The sequence below is a fragment of the Ambystoma mexicanum genome, chromosome 2q, assembly GCF_040938575.1.
Source record: "Ambystoma mexicanum isolate Mex_15411 chromosome 2q, UKY_AmexF1_1, whole genome shotgun sequence".
NCBI classification, from domain to species: Eukaryota; Metazoa; Chordata; class Amphibia; order Caudata; family Ambystomatidae; genus Ambystoma; species Ambystoma mexicanum.
This window is the reverse complement of record NC_090924.1, coordinates 1,300,882,062-1,300,904,593: the sequence shown is the minus strand read 5'-3', so window position 1 is coordinate 1,300,904,593 and position 22,532 is coordinate 1,300,882,062. Positions and strand designations below refer to the sequence as shown.

The 22,532-nt window shown below is 44.6% G+C and overlaps 1 protein-coding gene across 6 annotated transcripts in view; it reads left to right on the top strand.

The window, feature by feature from the left end:
* Window positions 1-22,532, top strand: part of LOC138570116 (collagen alpha-4(VI) chain-like) — a 559,183-nt gene that overhangs the window by 448,292 nt on the left and 88,359 nt on the right. For all 6 annotated transcript variants that reach the window (XM_069648741.1, XM_069648737.1, XM_069648740.1 and 3 more), the window contains one exon: window positions 14,456-14,492. In XM_069648741.1, coding sequence (XP_069504842.1) covers window positions 14,456-14,492 — 37 coding nt within the window. The remainder of the gene's footprint in view (window positions 1-14,455; window positions 14,493-22,532) is intronic.

Below are 22,532 nucleotides of genomic sequence, written 5' to 3'. Positions count from 1 at the left end.
TTTTCTTTGAAACTTTCTTGCCTCGAACTTCAACATCTGGACGCTGTTGCTCCGACTCGTGTGTGCATGTCTCCACTTCCTCTCGCGCTGCAACGACTATATTTTCATGATAAGCACATCCATCACTCACTGAGGCTCCATCGACTCCCTGAAACATAGAACTTTCATTAGTATGTATAATAATATTGAAAACACAAAATGTACTTGGGGACCAATACCCATACGTACATCTCAATAGCAAAACACGAATGAACGCATTGTGTAGAACATTCAAACGACAATAGTTCACGCATTGTTGATCTAGTTAGATTGAACTGTCAAGATCCATACCTCGGGCTCCGCATAGACTTCCATTGATGATATTATTGAAGATGACGCTTCAGCAACTCCCTGAAACACAGTAATTGCATTAGTATGCTTTTCTATTTTGTTAAAAAGAACATAAACTTTGAGCAGGCGTCAACGGCTCATCTAAATAGACCTGCACAAATGATCAGTTGTCTAAAATAAATAATGGATATGTAAATATGATTCGATTTGCTCGATCGTTGGAAGTGTCACCACCCAGAGATCTGCATCAACTACTAGGGGTGATGTTCTTGTAGAAGAAGCTCCGTCATCTCCCTGAAACATAGTACTTGCGTTAATAAAGAAGGAAGTATAGCGGATGTAATCACGTCATATGATTTCGCTTGATCGAACTGTCAGTATCCATACCTCGAAATGCATAAGAACATCAAGGGACGATGTAACTGCGGTGCACACTTCTGCAAGCTGTTGCGCCGACCCGTAACTGCATGCTCCCCCTTCTACTTGGACTAATGCTCCATCGACTCCCTGAAACATAGGACTTTCATTAGTAATGAACACAATATTGAAAAAAGAAGACAAATAGGAGGGCGACGACAGAAGGACATATCAATGGCTAAAAACGAAAGAAACGTACCTCGAGCATCTGAGTGACATCTACGGTTGTCGTCAATGCGTTGGACTCCTCAGCATCTCCCTGAAAGACAGTACTTGCATTATTTTGGATAACAATAATTATAACTGAAAACAAAGACTAGAGGACGAGTACAAGGGTGTACCATTAGGTAAAATAATTACACGATCAATTAAAACTATTGATTTACATGCCTAAAACAAGTCAGTGTCAGAATAGCTAAGTAAGATTACCCGATAGGCGCTTGAAGTGGCTGATGACTGCAATAACGACACGGATGGAGAATCTTCCGCCTTCATATTGAGTGGATACATAAATGGGGAAATTATTGTTAGCTACTGCTACACACTACCGCAAGGCCGAGAACTAGATCCGTAAACTTGACTCACCAGTGGAGGCATGTGGACGAATAGAGTGGGAATAGCGGTTGAGAGCAATTTTCGCCTCGCTCGCGGTGTTTTCTTCTTTATTAGCAATGATGTGGAGTACATGTCTGGGCTAAAGTGCCTGCTGCAGATGCGGTATCGATCACCCCTCTTGTCCGCAAAGACTTCTAGGACTCTACTTTCTAGCTCAGAGGCTGGATATCCGCAATATCGGACCCATCCTCTTATCTGATCTATTGCCTTAGGGAAAACATGCATTATAGTACCTTCAGATTTGTTATGGGTCTTCGAAGGGCAACCGCCAATGGAACAGGCAGGCATTATGGAAAGTTCTGAAAAGTAAAGATCAACAATTCTCTATGAATACCAATGTGTTAAAACAGTAAATGACACATAAAAGGTTCAATGCAAGGTCCGTTTTGGTTCTTGGAACTATACACGTTATTCACATGCGGATAAGTATTTCAATAACTTTCAAAAAATAGAAAAAGTAATTTGACTAAACTCAGAACATGTGACTAGTTCCTTGCATGTACTGTCGTGAACGAAAAGAAAACATGGATGCAATTTGATGACTACTAGCAAATAGATATAAATTAAAAAATTGGACGCAAAATGATTATGGTACATGGACTTACCTTGACGAACAAACAGTTAGATGCAGGGATCAGAGTAGTTTCTTGTCGTAGAACAGGGAGCAGTTCACAGGTTGCAAACTGACGAGTTTGCTCAAAGTGGTCACGGAAGTTCACAGAGACGAAGAGCAGATAACCAGCACCTTCACGGGTTGACTAGCAAAGCGCAAAGAAGTTCTCATTAGAAATATGAGGTGGGTTATAAAGAATTCGAACCAGGGGTGTGTTTGTGAATGAATGACGTGTATATGTCGTGGCATTATGTGGATTGCAGGGGGCCGTCCAGCGTGAGGGGGATGCTTGGCAGGAGACACGGGGTCTGGAGGTAGACATGGGAACAACAAACCCATGCTCTATAGACCACTTTGAAGTGTACATGGTCTTTGGCACCTCTTGGCCTTTATCGCTCCCTGACAGCTCCACTTGCCAGCAGCTCAAGTACCCCGGTGCGAACTGCCTTTGATAGGGCGGGGGGTGGATCGGGGCGGTGGTCGTGCAGACAAGACACAGGAAGACTCGTGAATGGAGACACACTTATGTGGATTGCAGGGGGCCGTCCAGCGTGAGGGGGATGCTTGGCAGGAGACACGGGGTCTGGAGGTAGACATGGGAACAACAAACCCATGCTCTATAGACCACTTTGAAGTGTACATGGTCTTTGGCACCTCTTGGCCTTTATCGCTCCCTGACAGCTCCACTTGCCAGCAGCTCAAGTACCCCGGTGCGAACTGCCTTTGATAGGGCGGGGGGTGGATCGGGGCGGTGGTCGTGCAGACAAGACACAGGAAGACTCGTGAATGGAGACACACTTATGTGGATTGCAGGGGGCCGTCCAGCGTGAGGGGGATGCTTGGCAGGAGACACGGGGTCTGGAGGTAGACATGGGAACAACAAACCCATGCTCTATAGACCACTTTGAAGTGTACATGGTCTTTGGCACCTCTTGGCCTTTATCGCTCCCTGACAGCTCCACTTGCCAGCAGCTCAAGTACCCCGGTGCGAACTGCCTTTGATAGGGCGGGGGGTGGATCGGGGCGGTGGTCGTGCAGACAAGACACAGGAAGACTCGTGAATGGAGACACACTTATGTGGATTGCAGGGGGCCGTCCAGCGTGAGGGGGATGCTTGGCAGGAGACACGGGGTCTGGAGGTAGACATGGGAACAACAAACCCATGCTCTATAGACCACTTTGAAGTGTACATGGTCTTTGGCACCTCTTGGCCTTTATCGCTCCCTGACAGCTCCACTTGCCAGAAGCTCAAGTACCCCGGTGCGAACTGCCTTTGATAGGGCGGGGGGTGGATCGGGGCGGTGGTCGTGCAGACAAGACCCGTTTGCCGCAGGGCCTCACCAAGGAGAGGCCATCTAACTGAATGTAAGAGGATGGCTGCAGGATCTACTACATGGAAGGCAGGGGGGTGAGTTTATAAATACCTCACCCTCCCAGGAGAATATACACTAGATTCATTTAAAAAATCAAAACAACCATTGTTAAAATATATGTTGGGCTTTATTTTAGATTTTAATTAAACATAAATAATAAACATTACACATTGTAAAGTTGAGGTTGCAGCACATCGAGGGAAAATCCGCGGTATTGTCCACTGTCACTGGGGAAATGTTGTCTAATGGCAAGTACCGCACAGGCAGGTATTACTCTCCGAACGCGGTGTCCGAGCCTCCCGTGAAGCCACCAAGTGAAGCAACGATAGGCCACCAGCCTGTACCACCTGTGAAAAAAAAAGATGCAAACTGTATTAAACTGACCAAACTTTCTTATCAATGTCGATTCAGGTAACACATGTCATTTTTCTTAGAAAAAAATTATATCTAGAAAATGCACTATATGGAACCAATTTACATGCGTTCCAATGATATGTAAATGTAATTTTATATGTGGGAGACGACCATGAAATAGTGGTGGCATCACTGACATCACAAACAGAGTATACTTACTCGTTACTCGGATTACGCGGACGAACAGTGCCACGAAGTTCGTGCATAAGCACCATCATCATCCTCAACACTGTCCGTGAGAGGCAGGCTTCCCTGAACTCTGGCAGCTCGGTGATGCATTGCGGACTTTGCTCGCCTTCCTGCTGACTTTGCTCGCTTTCCGAAATGTAGGCCAAGCACCCGGAATTTTCACGGCAGCAGCAGTTCTCCTCCTCAGTTGGCATTAGCTCGCACCGATTGCACGTGCACCAGGTGGAGACGCCGTCCATGCGACATGGTCCAGGCTCTTCATCCGTTGACTGGTCCTCCCAACTGCCGTCCGAATCCCCATCGTTTTCGCGTGCTTGCCTTTCCAGTAGTTCTTCCTCGGTGTACTCGGGCTCGTACATATACGGCATTATTGTGGCCATTGTGCGGTAAAGATAGTAAAATAATTTATAGCGGTGGTACTGGTATCTGTTCACACGGGCTACAAGCGGCGAAGGTAGCTGACCAGAGCACTGAAACGAGTCACAGAATACTCAAAGTAACACAGAGAGAGGAATGGAATCGAAAATCTGCTGCTGTATGTTGTGAAACGGTCTGTTTATACTTATTGGGGAAAGAGGCGTCCTGCCATTTCCATGGCAACACGTCAATAGCTGAGGCGCAGCGATTGTTGACACGAGACGTGCTTGAAATGGGCAGTACGCGTCTGCTGATGTCAGGCTCAGGGGCGGGGGATTTGATTTAGTGCCGCAAAGGCAGGTGAGCCAGGTCGATGCGGCGGAATGATAGGATTATCACAAAATGGAGGCTGATTTCGAGTGCGATAAGGGGCGAAAAGTCGGGTAAGGTCCATAGGAAAGTTTCCTACGATCTACCGATTTATGCTTACAAACACATGGCCGACCCGTAGGGACAATAAAAAAAAAGTCCCGGAACTCTCCTTTAAGATTTGGCTGGTGGCAGTGCTAGCTGCCATTTTTTCCCTACTGCGATCAGTGAAAATGGCCTTGGTACTGTTTTAGGCTAAGTTAGTAGCCTCGAACTTTAATCCGCTGGACCCCTTTTATTTTATTTCGGTTCTGGCTGGGTTTATTCGCCATTTCTTTTTGTAAAGGTCTTTCTCGTGATTTACTCTGCGCGCCAAACCAGGTTTGGTTCCTTTGTTCGCCGTCCTTTGGCGGGTTTCTTCACAGAAGCCCTCCTTAGGTGCTTGAATGTCTGAGGGGGACAGGATGTGAGGGAGGGGTTTGAGAATCCCTGCACAAGGTCTCTTTGGAGACCCATGTCGCACTCTGTATGATTGGCTGTGGTGACTATCCTGCCAGGACAGCCACCCTGTTGTGTGATTGACAGCCAGGCTGTGTGAATGGGGGAAAACTGCATAAAAAGCAGATCTCTGTGACTTGGAAGGCAGAGTCACCACTAGATCTAGAGAACTGAAGAGAAGCTAAAAGAAGAGGACCACTACCATGACTCAACCTCCCGGTGAAGCACTGCTGCGGGTCCGAATCTCCAAACTTCGACGACAGAGCAGTTCTGCAAGGAATCTTATTCCCTTGAGCTGGTGGGACCAACCAGTTCACCAAACACCAAGCAAGGCCTCCCTCCCCTTTTGGAATTTGCTGTGCACAGCTGCAGTGAACCGGATAGCCTGGAGGACCGAATCCTGTTTGGGTTTTAAGGAGCGCACCTTTTATTTGTTGCTTAGCTCTGCTGCTTGTTTCTTTCCTGGGCAGTGCAGGACCCTCCAGTCTTCCTTCTTCGTGTCAGTCTGACAGTCGCTTCAGGAACCGTGAGCCTGCAGGATTTCCAGGAACTTCTGCCTCAGCTACAGCATTCTTCTGCTCTAAAGGTACTGCGCAAACCCGGTTGTTCGTTCCCTCTGACCGCGGTGAAAGTGTTTTAAATCTTTTGCCAATCCGAGGGCTTGTCCTTCTCTGCTCTTAAGTAACTTTTCTTCCGACCAACTTCGTTTCGAACTCTTGGTAAAGACATAACCGCAAACTACTCTGAACTGTGTGATCCTCTGCAAATACTCTGTTCCTTTGACTTTGGCTCAGGCCTATTGATTTGGTTTCCTCACCGCAGCAGCCTTTTCTAGATTGCCCTGCTTACTTACTTGTTGGTGCTGCTTGATTTTTGTATAACTTTGTCTTTCCCTCCCCTTTAAATTACTGGAGTGCCATTTTGCTCTCACCTCATTTTGAGCTTAACTTGTCCAGAATTCATTGGGTGTTGTGTAGTATATTAAGATTGTGATTTTCCTGCTGCTTTACTTTAGTGAATGTTTTACAAATGATATGTTAATAAATGTATATTCTTTTACTCAGAAACCTTGATTCAGTGTTTGTTTGAACCATAGTGATTGCTGTCCTTAGTGTAACATCTGATACTGCTCACTTTACTCTTGAGATAAGTCTGGCTGTTCAGCCATCGCTACCACTTTACTGTGTAGTACAGGCTTGTACCAAAGGTGAATTTGTACTGTCACTTGTAGTCTTAATGATGTGTAGTGTTCCCAAAGGGTACTGCATATGATTCTGCCTAACATGACGCTAGCATGAAGTGATGTGGTCTCTGGAGCAAAATCGGGTCCGCCTCCTTTAGTTTGGGAAATTGTTGGTGGCGTTCTCTGCTGTCTTGTTGGTGTTCCAGCTGTGTAAAGTCCTGTTGAGTCCCCTTCTAACACCCGCTGTAGACTTAGGTTGATGCCTGATTTTCACTTTGGAAATAACTTGTAATACTCTGGACCAACACTAGAGGGTAGGACATGCATAGGATGTGATTCCAAGAATTGTCAAGCGCCAGAACAGCCGTAAGCAACGCTCTACTTATTGTTCATTCCCTGACAGTATCTAAAAGGGACCCCTATTAGATTATTCTCTATTTCAAATTCTGGGTTCACTCTATAATGGATTTCTGTCCAATGTGCCTTTTTCTTTCTTTCCAACACTTCAATTATTGGTTATTCTTTTTCAGACTAAGGTTTCTCGCCTAGCATGGCAACCCCACTCTCTTTCCATATTCTTTATTGCATTCCCCCCTTTACGCTCATCCTTTGATTGTTGCTTTGGCTGCCTCCCACACAGTATGGACATTTCTGGAACGTCATGCTTGGTATCTAGTCCCTGTTTTCTTCCCATTATGAATTAAATCCTTGATGCAAATGCTGTTTTTGATTCATCTGTAGAGACAGTGGGATCTAAGGACCTTGATGTGCATGTTGCAGCCACCGGCCTTCTACAGGGGTCACGCGTGTCTTTCTGCTGTTATAGCTTCTATCACTGTTTTAATCAAACTCGCCTTTCTGTTTTTGTAGCTTTCTTATATTCAATGTTAACAGCTTTCTTTTGTATTTTTGATTTTTATTGTGCTTTAGCTCAAAGAATATTGAAACATTATTTAATCATTATATAAGCAAATAAACACATAAATCACATATTGCGCATAACTTAATACACATTCATCCACAATAGCTATTACTGTTGAAAGCCACATAGCATGTAACCAAATGTATAATATATATATACATATCTACATGTTTCTTCCATTTAGCTTTATGATTTTCCCTTAAAGTCAATAAATAGTCTATAATCTTAAACAAGTGATAATTCCAACAACCACTTGGCCTTATACCGCTTCCAGAAGTTCCATGATTCTTTGCCACATTTGAGAAAGAGCCAGGCATCTCCTCCAAAAGGGTCTACTTTTAATGTCAGCCAAATCGCTAAAAAAAAAAAAAAAACATAATTAATGTAGAAATGTCCTTGCGTGACACAACAAGTCATGTCGGATGGACCCCAGTGGATGTTTAACCTTACATAATTTACAACTCCTTTCTTGAGCAGGCTTCCCAATCCTTGGGTCTAAAACGCCCAATGTGGGAAGTTGGTTTAAGCATAAATAAATGAGGAATCATTTTAAGGCCGGGACTTAAGATATCTGGGTAGTCAAATACGTATTTTGACAATTTACATAAGCAGTGTAGGTTTTCAGTTTAATAGATGTACGTGATTCATTCCCCAGACTCAAGTTTTTAAGTTATCCATAAATTCCTAGCTTAGAATATGCTCCTCGTTCTCCCAAACTGGGGTCCCTCCAACACAATTAAATAATTGCATACACCAATGCTTAAAAACTCCTAGTGCCCAGAATCATTCTTACTCATGTTTGTCTCCCACATGAAACAGCAAAGGACATTTATGCTCCTTCATGTCTTTTATATACAACAGACCGTGTCCCAAAGAAAGGGCCTTCTGTTGGCCAGGCCTTTGAATTCCCTTTGACTCTTAACATGTCTACGCTGGCATTTACTTTTGCAGATAGTGCATCATGCAAGCCTTTGTTTGAACAGTTAAACACATGAGGTTATCCCAACCTCCTTCCTGGCTCAAGCATGTGAAATACAGATTTATGATCATCTACTGGAAGAGGCATCCTGTCCGCCTTTACCAGTTTCTCTCCTCGTCTGGTGGATACCCCTGGCTTTACACCCCTGGAAACATCTGCTTTTGTGCATTCTCTTGCTGCCATCTTGTGTTAACTTATCTAACTAGCCATCTTGGTGCTGGATTCTAATGACTTTTTAAAGTCCATGCTCATCGTCAATGAATCATAGTTGCTCCAAGGATAGTACACAATCCCGAAAAATTAACAAGACCAACAAGCAAACATGTCAATGAGAATATGATCAATTATGGATTCAACCACCAGATATAATCTGATAAACTGGTGGCTGGTCTGGCAAGAAGCAAGCATTGGAGTGAATTAGAACTTGTCTTCCCAGGAGATTTAGGATTTAGTGGAGCGGTTGAGTTTCATTGTGAGCCATCCAGAGTGGAACGTTCTCAATACCTCTTGAAACAATCCTAAAATGAGATTACCTACTGGTGTGTTTTTCTAGTTTTAAGATGTAGCATCCTATCTGGATTATTTAGTTACTAGTATATCAGTAATCAACTTAGGAAAAAGTTTAAATGTTCTCCCACTATAAGAAAATCTTCCTCCCCTTTCCTGCAATTTACATTTAACTAGTAGGCACCTGTCTACTTTCAAGGGTATTGTCTAGAAATGTAGTACTAATGTATCCCTGACCAAGGTCACTAGTCATGTCATGTTGTGCTTTTGACTTTCTTACTGCTGCATTAAGTATGACTATCCCTAATTGTACCACATGTTCCAATAGCAGGTAATAGGCATGGTGGAGTGGAGTTCATCCCCAAGCCCTGCCTCTCATTGTAGCCACCTCCACTGCAGCTGGACTCGGATTGAAATCGCTCAAACTAACATTCCTCTCTTAGGAAGGGAGTGCACCCCCTAGAATATCAAGAGAGGTACTCTATATTGTGCACACTCCCCCACTTCTGTGCCTGAACCCTCACCAAGTCACAGACCAGCGACTGTGTAGAGATGCACCATTGTAACAAGACTCTCCATGAGCCAAATGTAGGTGGCTTTGGCAGGGTGCAACATGTGAACATTCAGAAGGCTCAAGGCATTTTGGAGAAGGATAGCTTCTTCAAACTCATTACACTCAAGGAAGAATCGTGGGTGCAAAACTAATCACTGACGTAAGCATTCCTCTGGCTCCATCCTGGACTCCAAACTCAGTGATCTACCTAGCCGCCTGCCACTTTTGGAAGAGCCTTAATGACATTGCTCATGAAAACTATTACCTGTACAGGAAGCAGTAATGGCTCACACACATCCATGGCATGGAGGGACTATGCACTAGAAACCCTAAACAGGACTATGCTGAAGAAGACTGCATGTGCCGAAACATGAAGCGACAACCTAAAGACCTTCAAGGAAGATCTTATCATTAAGTCTACCGATAAACTCATTGCAAACACTGCGAAGAGATGGCAGGTATTAGGCCATGTGCGTGTGCTCTAGCAGACAACTAAGGCAATACATATTTTAATGAAAAGGGCAGGTTGGAGACCCACTTAATCTGAGGTGCATGTTGTCAATGGATGTGTTTGACTGTGGGCAGCGCGTAAGAAAGCATGGTCCTTGACAGGATTATGGCTTGCAACTACTAGGAAAGGGATCATAAAAAAAGAGATAATGGAGGCCCTAACTAGTGTGAGGCAATGAAAAGAATTGTGTTTTGGCACTGACTCTATTTGGAAATGCAGGCATTTTAAAAATCACAAATGTGGGAAGAGGAAGAGCCTCTAGTAAACCATTTTATGAGAGTTGGTTATATAAGCCATCTTGGGAGGAAAAAGTAAATGAAAAAGTGGGGCTGAAAGAACTCATAATGGTACGGAAAGAGATAAGAAGGAATATATGGTAAAAAGTGGGAGTACATATGTACATACAAATGGAATACATTTGTGAAACATTTTTTGAAGAAATTATTTGTGATGCATTTCCCCATTGTGCTATTCCACTTTATGGGTGTGATAACCAGATCTTTCAATGTTTCCAGCTTTGACAAATCATCAATATTGACAACATATTGAGGTAACATTATAATTTCTCTTTAGTATTTAAACTGTTAAAAAAAACCTAAAATAAAGAGATTTTTGCTGTTGAAAGTATTACAAGAGAATGATTGTATCAGCCATTTGTTAAAAAGATAGTGGAGAGTGTACTTAATTAAAGTGATATCCCTCTGAACGTTAAGGGCGTGCGATTATCGAGGAATTCCCAAGCTACGGAATCCGTTATAGCCTGGAGATTAACTGAGGGCTTTTCACCCTCAATGTTCTGTCTATGCCACAGCCAGGGCTCTCTGTGCAGTGCCACTAGGAGGACCCTCTGCTGGAACTGCCCCTATCTTCCCCGGGGCTGTTACTGACGCGGCATGCGTCTTTCACACTGTCCAGCCACACTCCCAACTTCACGCAGGCAGTTCCTGGCAGATGCAGCCTGGGACTTCATGTGCCCCGCACACTGCTCCTTACCACACTCCCGGTCGTAGTTGGCAGATGTGAATCGTGGCATGCGATCCTTGCTGGTCCGCACCTGGCCGATATGGCCCAGCCCCTTAAACTGATGCCTTCCTCTTCCCAAGTCTTACGTCCTGACACACCGGTGGCTGTACCCTATCCAAATCCCTGCAACATGGCTCAGGTACGTGATGTTTTCCTCTTTTTTGGTTTAATCTGAAATGAGGGTTATAAAAGCTTTATGGGCCTCATCCTGAGGCTATAACTGGAGTTATTGGCCTGTGTACCTTGTTAAATGCTCTTTCTGTGCTCAGGCCTTTGACTCAGTCTTCAGGCTCCCAGGACGGCCCCCGGGCTGGGTCCACAAACCTTAATTATAAGCCCTGGGAATGCTCAAAGATCATTCTCATTCAACAATATACAGGCTATACGAACCATTAGCACCCTGCTGTCAGGCACTAGCCACTCAGGATGCTTGGAATGCAGGCTGTACTGTACGACACAGGCCCACATTTGGAGCAGCCTGGGAAGCCAGCAGCTTTCCTTCCCCGCTCCCCCTTCACCTTAGTGCCCGTGTAGTTTCCTACACAGGCGCTAATGGTGTCTTTTTTTTGGTAAATAAAAACAAGAAACTTATCTTGGGTGTGCAGACCGGTGCCACGCAGTGCTGCTTTCCCTGAAGTACGTTTCCATGTTGATAATGTCACAGTTTTCAACAGTGAAAGTTGTGAAGAGGGAGACCTAAACCTGGCCCTCATTGCACACATCTAGCACTCAGCCCGTCGCCTGAGAAAAAAGAGATGTACATCACTCCTGGGCTCTTCATCCCCATCATTGATGTTTCGCAGATGTGAGGAACGTTATTTGCTCGGACAGCCATTCAGACCTCATCCTGTTGACATCCTAGACGAGATAAGCATACCATCAATCGAGAACGTCTACTGACTGCAAACACAGAGTGCTGATGATGTCACGACTGGCATCATGACATAGATACGTTAGACAAGAAGCACATAGACATCCATGCATGAAGTTATATGGACAGTAAGCTCTATTACTGGTAGACACAAAGAATATGCTTACACACGTATACCTTTTGCTACGCCGAAACCGCAAGATGCTCAAGAATACATATGAACTGCTTGCTGTCGATTAAATGCAGCTAAAATGGGTGGCCATGCAAATAAAGATGGAAGCCACAGGTACAAGGAAGTGAATGGGAGAAGCAGAGTAAACTCCAGAGCACAGAGAAGATCTGACAGACTGATTCTGTTGAAGCATGCAGACCAGGCTTGGTTACTGTGTACAGCCTGCCAAGGACACTGCAAAAAGGAAGGTTTCAGATTAACAGAAGAGATAGGACACCTGCAGGGAACACAAGCCAAAAATCCTCCTGATTGCAAGCAAGAGGAGTCAATTTCGTGTTCCCTACACGCGTGATCTGTACCTGCAAGACAGAGCCTATTTATTTGAGCCAGACTGAGGTGGCTGTTCCCATCGAACTGAAGGCAAGGAGATACAATACCAACACAGATTTGAAGCCAAATGGTCTGTCTCAGGGCCTAGGAGATCAGAGATGGTAACTTAATGGGAACATGCAGCACCTTCGTGGTCGTTCACACTACCTTGAATAGTTGCACTTGTCCTGGTAACTGTCCAAAGCTCCAAAGCTGAGAAGACACTTTCTGTCCAATCCCTAACCACCTTCCATGATAAGCTTTCACTATGTTTTACTGGCTACTCCCTGTAACTTTGTATTCGCAACAAATAGAGATGATCTCAGGAAGAGCCACCAGATACGGATACCCAATGATCTCACTAATCCCTTATAGAATGTGTATGTAGTTTGCCTCACTAACCAATCCCTTCCCCTGTTAGGTTTTTAAGATGCAACCTCACTTTGTGAGATCATACTTTAACAAGACTTGATGACAGGCGGCTAGATAGAAAGAGAGTATGGAGAATAATGCATTGGTCATACTGAAAACCTTGTAATTGAGTTGCTAATAAAGAGTGTGAACTTTGTCTTATGGCTGAGTCTCCTATTCTTGGTGCAGGGGATTTCCAGGGCCCAGTTCCTCTTGCATGTAAGTGGGGCGACTGGTTATAGTACCCCTGCCCTTTTCTTACAATGGACGTCCAGCATATAGGAAACTATATGGGTGCTAATGGTGATATGCCCTTCGGTGGCGGGCCAACACTGTGGGTAACAGCACTGCCACCCTCATTAAGGGACCCTCGTTTTGCTCATGCCTTTAACTTTGGCAGTGGGTCGTTAGCAACAGGGTCAGCCAGCTGCCTCTGGGCATATTGCCTCAGTATAAACAGCAGATTGTTCCTCAGAACCCTGCGGGAGAGGCAACCAATCAGGAGGCTAGGAACATGGGCTGATACTGCCGATTTAACCCGCATTCCAAACCGCCTGATGGACAGTTCGCCCACCCACCATCTTCCATCACTCTTACTCCCTTTTTTTTTGTCAATCCCCTCAGCCCCACTTACCGCATTTGTGGGTACAGCGAGCACTGCTGCATCAGCTGCTGCCGCTCCTTCTGCTCTGCCCCATTTGGCCACTATGGAAATAAAAGAGGGGCTTACTATACAAACATGGTGGCCATGTATAGTATTTTATTTTAGTGAATGGTACACCGCGAGATGACCAATGCACAGAAAGAAAATACTTTAAATTATCCCTGTTCCAGCCCATGCTAATAGCGTTAACCACCCATTCCAAGGGCTGGAACGGGTGGTAATGACCTGAGGCCCTCATTAAATGGCCTTGCTAAGCTTTGGCCTTTAACTCGGGCCCCGGGCCATTAATACCCATTCTGCCCCTTGGAACGGGTGGTTAACACTTAAGAATGTGGCATTACAAGGTTACCGGCAGCACAGAAGCCAACTCACTGTGACAACTCAGTCAGATGTATGTTCTTACAACTTGTATTAGTTTATATATACTGTACATCAAGGTTACTGATTATGTGAGCCTATAGATATTTTGTACTACAACTCACAGGAGTCTTCACCATTGACTATGCTGGCTACGGATCATGGGAGCTGCACTCCAACGCATCAGGAGGGCCACATATTGAGTAACCATCCTTTACGGTATTAAGAGCGATGTGGGTAATAATAGTTTATACACCCCACTTTCAGGCTGTAGCAGGAGTTATAGGTCGATATACATGTTTAAAGATCTTTGCTACCCTCTGCATTAGGGCCAATGACTCCTGCTATGTTCCTCGTGCTGGATCTATAAGGCTGGATCGTGACATTGGAAAATGGCGGGCTGCTGCAAACAGTGGTGCTGCTGCAAACAGTGGGGCAGCAGAGGACCTTCGCCTCTTAACAACGTCTCCATAAGCCAACATTCCATTGTGGCAATGTTCATGCAAAGGAGCCAGACTTCTCCACAAATTGTTTCCTTTTGACCTGTTTTTTTGTGATTTTGTAATAGTATACGGTCATTACAGCACCGGGGCTGGGGGTAGTGCTGAACTGTTCCCTTACCCTCATTAGGTGGACTCGGCTTCACCTCAGGTTTGTGGGCCAGTAACACATGTTCCATTCTTACTTTTCAATGCATCAAAGATGGTTTTTCTTTTCGTTTTCTTAAATAAATTGTATTATTTTCTTTACTTTTGCAGCCATGTCAACTTATTGAATTCTCACGGGGAAATTGCCGTAAGTACATTCTGCGTCCCTAGCTTTGTATACTCACTACACACACACACACACACAGACACGTAAACACACTTACAAACAACTGTGTCATATTTGGTGGCAAAATACAGCTTTTGTTTTGCAAAATACTATAGAATTTTGAAATTATCTGATTTAGTTGGCAAATGTCCACTTATTTGAGACGTTTTCTGTGGTTTTGCAATAGATGATATATATATATATATATATTTAGATTATGTATTTATATATAACTGCTAGTTCCATCTTTAAGCGCAGAATAACAGTTCTGAGTAACAAAGTGTGACAGATCTATCTCCCTCCAGCATAACCTGCATGTATTCACGTTTTGAGTAACATGTTTTGCTTTAATGAAAACATCTTTAGTCGGGTGGAAAAACCACCTTCAGACCTTTCTTTGGTTTAACCGCTGGAATCTAAGTAGTCCACCATGGCGGCCACACACCATTCAGGGTCACGTTATAACATAATCATTTCATTTGCACAGGTGGTGGTTTCTCTCTAGAGGGAATGATTAAAATGTATAAGACCAGTACAGTTCCTGGAGTGCACATTCAGATAAACAGATAGCCTGGCTGAAGCCTTCTTAGGGTATAATTTGGAGACCTGCTTTAGGCCTTCCACAGTGCTTATCAGTCGAAATAACCAGAATTAAACTAGGTTTGGTTTCCTTACAACCCCTGGTTCAAATCAAACCTAGTCTGTTATATCTTAAAATCTTGGAAGATACTTAGGAACTTTTTTTCAGCTGTGTGCAGAACCTATCCCAAATGCAATAATGTGTTAAAGGAATTCATAAATTCCCTTTTAGCAGCTTTGCCTCCATATTCTATGGACCCCCAAATGTTTTCCTATTGTTGTTCATCCTGTCCTGACTTTCTACAGTGAAGTGAAGCCTTCAGCTCCAGCTCCACTCACATATGGGGAAACTGACTAGTCAGGCTGTCAGTACTGGGAAACTTAGTTTCCTTTAGTCGTTTCACTTTTTTGCCACTTTTTGTAACATTCTATCATTGCACAATGCATTTTCCAATGCAGTTCATTGGGGTCTCTTTTTGTTTTGCCCTAGACATACCCCTAGGGAATTTGTGGTTACTTTTAGATGTGCTAAAGAACAGACAGGTGGCAGCAGTAGCTTTTTCTCTATTTTTGAAGTATTTTCTATTAGCCGAAATTCATTTGCTGTGTTTGTCTACTGACTGTGGCTAGGGTCCAAACATGGCCATACCACACAGTCTTTTGTCTGTCATTTGGCCATCTTGTAGCGTGGCCTTCTTCCTGCCCTTGCCTGCACTTCCCCGGGAAAGATATCTTTTTCAGGGGCTAGTGCATGTCGCATGTGGTGGCTCCCAGGAAGTGGGTTGGGACTGTCTGGTCCCATTCCACATAGTGGTGCCAGTATGTCTTGTGTGCATGTGTGAATGTGGACCTCAGTGGTATCTGATTGGACCACTGCTGGCGTGAATGTGTGGGGCAGATCTTGCCATTTGAGGGCTGAGTGTGAGCACTCACCTGACTTTGTATAAGAGATGGGGTCCTGTAGCCATGCCGGCAGATTAGAAGAAGGAGCCAAGAATCTTGAGAAGCCGAGCAGATGAAGGACGATCCAGAGAAGAACTGTGAAGAGGCCCGGTAATTGAAACTTGCTTCTGACTGGAAGAAGCCCTGCTTGGCGACTGATCCCAGAAGACCCTTGTTGGTGCATTGACCCTTTGGAGTGGTGGGACCAACCAATCCCGACGTCTCCTGGTGGCCTAGCAAGTGAGCCTTCACAAAAGTGTCCATGGGCCATTAAGTGGGCTGACCAGCTCGAGTTTGGGCTATCGTGCTAGGAGCGTTGCCACCCTGCGTTAAAGGATGGGACTCCAGGGATTGACAGCTAGTCAAACAGCAGGCCCTCCTGCCGAACTTCATCTTCGCAAGCATCTACAGTTCACGAGATATGAGGTGGCTTCTGAACATGAAAACTGTGTCCCTTTGTGTACCTGTGCAGCGGTGGCAATCACTGAAAACTGTTTTCCCACATCATGTCCAGTGCCTTGAAGAGGGTTGCAGTGGTGCATTGTTCCTCCTCAACTGATTGCACCAGCTCCTGTGCCAAACCGGACCTGTCTCTGCACCTGCGGTCCTGCAACATCTATGACCCAAAGACATAGTGGCAAACTTACTTCTAGAAACCCTTTCTAGACTTGCCCAGTCTGGACCAAAACCAGAGTAAGGGCAGTGAGTAATGAAGCTACTTACATGTACCTCCTTCTCTGCTTAAAGTGTTTGCTAGATTTTTGATACATGTAATTGTGTGGCTTTGGTAGCACTTGCCAACTAAAGTCTTGCGAAAGATGGGGACAGTTTTGTTGACTAGAAAACATCCAAACCTAACTTTTTGACCCATCTTTATATCCTCAGAACCCTCCTCCTAACTTGTTCCTGCTTCTAAAAACTACTGCATTGGGCAGATGGCCCCATTCATCATATGGCTGAACCTACCAAGTTAGGGTTGTAATTTCAGAGGATTGATATGATATGATATGATATGATATAATATGGTATGACATTTATAAGGCGCCTGTACACAAGTGTTTCTAAGCTAACTGTTAATGGTATCCATCTTTGCTTACCTTTTCTCCTACAGGTATTGAGAAAGTAATTTGTTCATGTGCACTAAGTGACTGCATATATATTGTATAGTGTTAAGCCTTTGTGATAATATTACGTGCTTGTCATTTTCCATAGTGTGTTATTTTAGGCCTATAATAAATTAGTATTATTTTTGTTATACTTACTGTCTAAGTGTAATCCCTGGTGTGTGGACTCATTGTTGAACACTGACCACTCTCACCCCTCCTGAGACTTACCCCTGTATGCTCTCCGAGCTACCTTGAATTGGTCTGGCTACACTCCCAGACGTTGTTCCCTGTTCATTCCTACAAGGGTGGCCTCCTGAACACCTGTCCACCAGATCAGAGTTTAGAAATCCATTCGAACAGATTGTTGGCAGCTGTGAGGATAAGGTCTGGTGTACTCCAGTGTTGTCCACCGGGGTACTGCCTGGATTATATTTACACAGAAACACTGTGGGGTGATTTTCCTGGGAACATCAAGTCACTAGATAGGCTTAAAAGATGGGAACAGTCACTGCATCTTCTGTACCTGCCTCAAAGGTTGATCTTTTGAAGAAGCTGTGCATGGAAAGACGTCTGCCAACCTCTGTAAACAAACCTGTACTGATCTGGAGGATTATTGATCTCTAGGAAAGTAGAATTGTGCCTCTTTCTTCCGATGGTATAGCAGAAGGTGCTGGGGCTGCTCGCGTAGCAGTAATGGCATCACTGTTGCTGCTACAATTGAGAGGGAAGAGGGGAGGATGGTGGTTCCTCATCTCATGTTGCTGCCACATCATCTGAAGTTGAGGCCTTGTGGGAACTCAAGAAGGATATGTTTAGGCTTAGAGAGAAAGAGCTTGAGTTCAATATGGCCAAACTTGAGCTTGATAGGACTGAGAGACAGAACGACAGGGATCTCCAGCTGGAGCTTGCTCAAATCCAGGCTTCACATGGTTCCTACTGAGAGTCTGGGAATGGTGCTCCCCCATCCTCTCATCCTAGGTTTCCTAAAGATCTGCTCACTGTGTATGATGAGACGAATGACATAATGAACAGGCTTTTTTCTTTCAAGTATGGACATGAGGTACAAGAATTAGGTGAGGCTGATAAGATTGTATGGTTACTCAGGCTACGCAAGCTAGCACACTCTGGCGGCAGTGCCATGATTATATTGTGCATTTTAGTTAACAAAATAATCATAACACAAAAAGTGAAAAAGACACATTTTAAAGTGTATCAACCTACGTCCTAGGATGCTCACATGAAAATTAAAAGAGAACCTTTGGTTAACAAAGTAAAAACAATAAACAAAATAAAAATAGCCTCAACACAAAAGAAAAAGACACACATTACATCATTTCACATTACATCAAAATGTGTATAAATAAAAAATTAAAAGAGGACATACACATAAATAGCATGCCCATCCTAGGTAGTAGTAAAATGTATAAATCCAGCACTCCACTGGCTTTATATGCATGCTATGGCATCTGTCTCCTACTTAGGGGAACAGCCAAGAGCTTCATTGCTTCCTTCCACACATAAAACCCATCCCCTTTGATGACAAGGGAATTAGCCCCATATAATGAGCTCCAGAATTGGTCCCCTTGGATATTCTCCAAGTTTGTACCAGGCTATAGTATGCTTTACTGTATTGTTCACAAAGGGAGCTGCACAGGGTCAATACCTGATTGCTGGATTCAACCTGATTTGCAAACAGCCAACATGATCTCTCCTCAAATGTGACACCAATCCAGCTTCCAGTGTATTCGTAGGTAGGTAGGACATTGAAGCACAGGTATGTTATGAATTCTCTCCTTGTGCTAGAGAACGGTTTGAGGAGGTAAGAGCACGGGCCATCAATTATAAACGCCTGTTGTGTAAACTCCTGATGGCACCTTTTTTGGACAAGTTTTTTTAAAGGAAACAACTGTGTCCCACTCCCACATCTTTCTTTTGAGTAGATTAAGGTAATCTGGAATGTCTTGCAGGAGCAAGAGCTGAAATCCTATCTCTTCACAGTGTGTGTATAATGGCAGTGCCATTATAGATATGGCCATGGCTGAGAGAAAAGACTTTGTAAGATTGAAACAGTCTTGCCTTAAATTTTGGGAAGACTCCTGCCCAATAATTGAAAAGATTTAGAGAGTACAAGAAAAAAGATAATAATACTTGGGTCACTTATGTGGCTGATTCCTTGAAGAACCTGACTGGTTGGGTTGAATGTTATAAGGTAACCACTTGAGAAGGCATGATACATTTGGTCATGCTGGAACATTGTTTTCCTTCCTGTTCCCTTGAGCTTACGCAGCATCTTGCTGATTCTAAAGAGATTGATCCTAAGAAGTTGGCCATTGCTGCTGATCGCGTCCCATACGGACGCATCTGATTCCATTAAGCAGGTGGAGAAGAAGCAGAAAGAGAAAGAGGGGGTGTCATCTGAAAAATCTTCTTCCACACAGGGCCACAAAAATTCCAAAAAGGGAAGTCACAAGAAGCTGATAAGGTAGTTGAACTGACCATCCCGCGCCCAGCAGTGGACACTCTAAGCCTTGCTACAGGCCCAATGGATACTGTGGAGCTTGTGGATCAAGTGGCCCCATGGCAGGGGACCACAGATTTAAGGCTAAGACGTTGGGGGTCCACTCTGTGAATCTGGCCTTCTCTCATGAAGGAGAAGAGATACTCACAGGGGCATGCTTCTCTTCGGATGCCCTACCCTGGGGGATAAGATCTGAAGTAGTGTTTGTTTTCCTGGAATCCTGGGAACCTATAGTTGCTGAGGCTTATGCCTCCCTACCTGACAATGCCAAGTATTATTTTAAGGATAGTGTGCTGGTAGATGGTGTAGGCACCACTGCCATAAGGGACATTGGGGCCAGCAGAACAGTATTGTATTCCACTTTGGTAAATTCAGAGGAACTGGCCAGAGCTCCTCGGATGCCCACTAAGTTGGCTGATGGACCTCAACTCAAGATTCCAGTTATGCCTATAACACTAGCTGTAAATTGTGGAGTAGTAAGGATAACTGTTAGTGTGCAGAGGCAGGTCCCTAGTAGAATTCTGCTAGGGAATGATCTCAGAGACTTAGTTCTTATGGGTGGCACTGCAAAATGACCATACACAAGGTCTCAGACTTAGGCTGCCTTGGCCAGGCCCAACATCCAGCCACAGCCTAAGGGGAAACCCAACTATAAGGGGGACAAGAATTAAACAAGGTGAAAGAAGAACATTCCCCCTCAGTCACCTACTACTGAGTTGGTGGCAGTTGTCCAAGCCCCTGAACCGAACGAGGAAGAGGGGCTGCCTGAAGTTCTCAATACCCATGACCACGCTGACCTGCACAAGTGTGCTTGCACAAGGGGATCATGATCAGGAAAAGTTCAGTAAGGGCCAACTTGAGGGCCCATCTTTGGAAGACCTAAGAAGAAAGACCTGTTTCCAGTTTGAGTCTGAACCTCCTGGGAAACATAGAATCTATTGGGAAGGTGTGATCCTATACAGTGGACCCACAGAGTACTCTGAAGGAGACCATAGGAGGTTGATGGTGCATATTCAGGTTAGACCCTTTCTCTTACAGCTGGCAAATGAAGTCCCCCTTGCAGCCATCGTGGAATCAAAAAGATTAAGGAGATATTATCGATTCATTTAAACTGGCCTATGTTGGGAGCCCAGGTAGACAATCACTGCATGAGTTGTGCCACTTGCAAATTTCTGGTAAAAGTGGTGCAAAGTTTCAGGCTCCTTTAGTACCACTCCCTGCAGTGGGTGTACCATTTGAGAGGGTAGTGATTGATGTTGTTTTTCCTCTTTACCCTTCAACTGGTTGCAGTTGATCATGCAACCAGGTATCATGAGGCCCTCCCACTAAAGGCAGTGACTGCCATGTCAATTTCTAGGGGCGTTGCTTTGCATCTTTACTAGAGTTGGCTTCCTTAAAGAAGCCCACCCTATTAAAGAGACAGTAACTTCATGTCCAAGTACAAGCAATCCATAGGATTTCATCAGCTTATCATCCATAGACAAATGGCTTAATTGAGAAATTCAACAGGACTCTCAAAAGCATGATGAGCCTCAAATGAGAAAGTGGGATCCCCTGATGCCATGCTTACTCTTTGCCTACAGAGAGGTGCCTCAAGAGGGGGTTGGCTTCAACCCCTTGAAACTTCTTTTTGTTTACCCTATAAGGGGACCCCTTGCTATGGTCATGAAATGGAGGGAGCTCCCCACTCCTCCTGTCACTACACCTGTGGTGGACAATGTGTTTATGTTAAGAAAGAGGATGACACTTATGATGGCTCAAGCCAATGATAAGCAAAAGGCTGGTCAAGCATTGGTCAAACTGGTAAAACATTCACTTATTCATAGTATTCCAGGCCAAGCAGTCCTGATTATGATTCAAATAAGGCCTAGAGATTTGCAGGATAAATGGTCAGGGCCTCACGAAGTTGTGAAGCGACTTAGTAAGGTGGACTAGTTAATGGACCTTTGGATACCTGGTCCTGCTCCTAAAGTGTTTCATATAAGTAAGCTGAAGGCATTCAGCCCTAGGGTAGAAATGGCTGCTCTGCTACTGGCTTCAGATGGGGAAGAAGAGGATCCCGAACCTCTCCCTGGTCTGTTGCAGGGCAGTCCTTCAGATGGCTCCAATGAGGATGTCAAGTTGTCCCGTTAACGGACTTCTATGCAGCAAGGTGAGGTGAAATCTTTGCTCAACCAACTTCCCCCCTTGTTTTCACTTACTCACGGTTTTACACCTTGGCTCAAACATGGCAATGACACTGGGGATAGTGTGACTACCAGAAGTAGGACTAATTGGATGTCAGATAAGGTTAGCTCCCACATCAAGTCTGAGGTCAACAAGATGTTGGATCGAGTGGTGATTGAGCCCTCTAATGGTCCAGTCCTGTGGTTCTGGTTCCAGAAGCAGGCACTGCTGACATGAGGTTTTGTGTGAATTATAGAGCTCTGAATGCTGTCACCAAGAAAGATGCTCACCCTCTACCAAGGACAGATGCATTGGTAGACCAGCTGGGTGCACCCAAGTAGCTTAGCACCTTTGATCGCATTGCAGGGCATTGGCAAATATCCTTGCCAGAAAATGCCAAGGAGAAGACAGCATTTTCAACTCCATAAGGACTTTACCAGTTCAGGGTATTGCCTTTTGTATTGGAGAATGCACCTGCCACATTCCAGAGGCTAACGAATCATGTTCCGAATGGGTTAGATGATTTCTGCATTGCATATCTGGATGAGATAGCTGTCTTCATCCCCTTGGCAAGAACATGTGAGACACCTCCAGATAGTGTTGCAGGCTCTTCAGAAGGCCCACCTCACCATAAAGGCAACCAAGTGTCCATTTGGCCAGGGCTCAGTGGTCAACCTTGGGCATGAGGTTGATGGGGGGGAACATTCAGCA